At 39.9% G+C, this 1,960-nt stretch overlaps 1 protein-coding gene across 1 annotated transcript; it reads right to left on the bottom strand.

The window, feature by feature from the left end:
* LOC109822694 (splicing factor 3B subunit 6-like protein) lies at positions 1,071-1,738 on the bottom strand. Its single transcript, XM_020388922.1, has one exon. It carries the CDS (start codon positions 1,660-1,662, stop codon positions 1,285-1,287), a length of 378 nt encoding a protein of 125 aa, XP_020244511.1. The 5' UTR covers positions 1,663-1,738; the 3' UTR covers positions 1,071-1,284.

The raw sequence follows: 1,960 nt of genomic DNA, 5'->3' as shown, positions 1-1,960 counted from the left end.
ACAAACCCACAGAAAGTATTGAACCTAGATTATGGTTTTGTTTGAACTTTACTTTTCAGGTTATGCTGTTAACTTTCCAAATTTTGAAGAATTCTTCCAGTGAAAAAATTCAAATTGTAAAATCTCAAAGACAAACAGTTCTTATAGGAGATATGGTAAGAAAATTTACACTCTCTCTCTAATTTCACAAACCTAAAACTTTGAAAAAAGCAGAGAAAATTTACACTTAGTTTAAGATGTTATAAGTTTAGACATTCTTGGATGATCATTCACCAAACTATCATATCACTTACAACTTTTATTAAGCTCGTTCACCACCATCGTTTTAGGTTCCCTGCTAGTATGTTGAGCAATTACATTTTACTTTAGGGAAAAACTAGAATATAATTTAGATCTTTGAATGGTATTGAGGGAAGAACAAACAAGAACAAGAGAATTAGTTGGATGATAGCTAGTTTATTTATTTTAATTCTTTTTGCACAAACCTTCTCCCATGAAAGTTTCTATTCTGAAATTGACTCCTTTAATTTAATATTTCTTTATCGTTATGTACCGAATGTTGGGTTCTATTTCGCATGTATAGCATATAATGTCCTCTTTGTAGTTTTTCTTTGATTCTCAATACAATGTTCTTACTCGTGTATTTCATATAGATTTAGGTAGTATCGAACGATTCCAAACAGTAAAACAATTAACATATTAGCATATAACTTAAAGCATTAGTAATTTTTTGAGAAAATTAAATAATGTAGATAAAATTCTATGCAATACTAAATAGCTAAAAAAAACTTCAAAAAGAAATAATTCATTAAGTCTATCTGAATCTAGTATCCAGTCCAGTCATGGTTGCAGACATAGAGACCTCGGTTCACTTCTGGGAGGTGGCGAGCGTTGGGTCTTGCTGAGACCGATTGAAACCAATGTGAGTCTGCAGTTATAGTTAGGGTTTGGGGGGTTGGGGTAAAGAGGGAGGGAACTGGAGGGTTTAATTTGATTTTAAATATTTAATTCGATGTCATTGCCATGATTATCACCTTTCATTCAAAAAGCCATTCTACTTGCACAAGTCGTAACACAGAAATCCAAGATATGCCCACTAACAGATACAGTGCAAATAGCACCACTTAAATCCCAATTTGTCATTAGATCATTCAACAGTCGATAGATTCTCTGGTCATATAACAAACCGCATTTAACTATCAAACAACACAAACCCACATCCCAAAGTTCCCTCCTTTCGATGTGCAGAACCGTCAAGATCAGATTTTGAAAGGGGAAAAGCCATCACTTATCTTTGGTAGCAGGGATGCCGTACTTCTCCTGCATCCTCTGGATCTCATCCTCCTTCTTCTTCGCGTCGAACTTCTTGCTCATCTTCGCCTGCTGGTAGTAGAGCACGATCAGGTACCTGTTCGCCACGTTGAACCCCGAGAGGTGGTCGACGGCGGTCTTGGCGTCGTAGATGTCCTCGTAGACGACGAAGGCGGTGCCCCGCGTGTCCCTGTTGGTCCCGATGCGGATCTGGCGGATCGCGCCGTACTTGCCGAAGATGTCGTACATCTCCTCGCTCGAGATGTTGAAGGGGAGGTTGCGGACGTAGAGGACCCGGTTGACCTCCGGGGGGAGGCGAGTGTTGGCCTTTCGAAGGCTGATCGTCGCCATTAGGGTTAGGGTTAGGGTTTTGAGATTTGGGGATTTTGGGGGAAGAGGGGGGAAATCGGGGAGGGTTAACTTCCGTTTTGTTGGGGGGTTTGTATGTTTAAGGCGGTTTGGGGGTTGGATTCGGGTTTGGGTTTGTTGGCAATTTGATCCGAACTTTGTGCAGATTTTATTTTAGGGTTGAGTTTAGAAAAACCCCTTCACCTATTTTAATTTGAGAAAACCTCCCATCAAGTTTGGTCGTGTAGCAGCTAACCCCTTCAGCTTTGGAAAATTCGATGTAACCCCCAACTATGGGGTT

This window comes from Asparagus officinalis, chromosome 8 (assembly GCF_001876935.1).
Source record: "Asparagus officinalis chromosome 8, Aspof.V1, whole genome shotgun sequence".
In the NCBI taxonomy this organism is placed as follows: Eukaryota; Viridiplantae; Streptophyta; class Magnoliopsida; order Asparagales; family Asparagaceae; genus Asparagus; species Asparagus officinalis.
The sequence above is the reverse complement of the archived record's forward strand: the minus strand, read 5'-3'. Positions and strand labels throughout refer to the sequence as shown.

Excerpts from the sequence above, each read along its gene's own strand:
- LOC109822694 (XM_020388922.1), bottom strand. The coding sequence starts at position 1,662 with ATGGCGACGATCAGCCTTCGAAAGGCCAACACTCGCCTCCCCCCGGAG.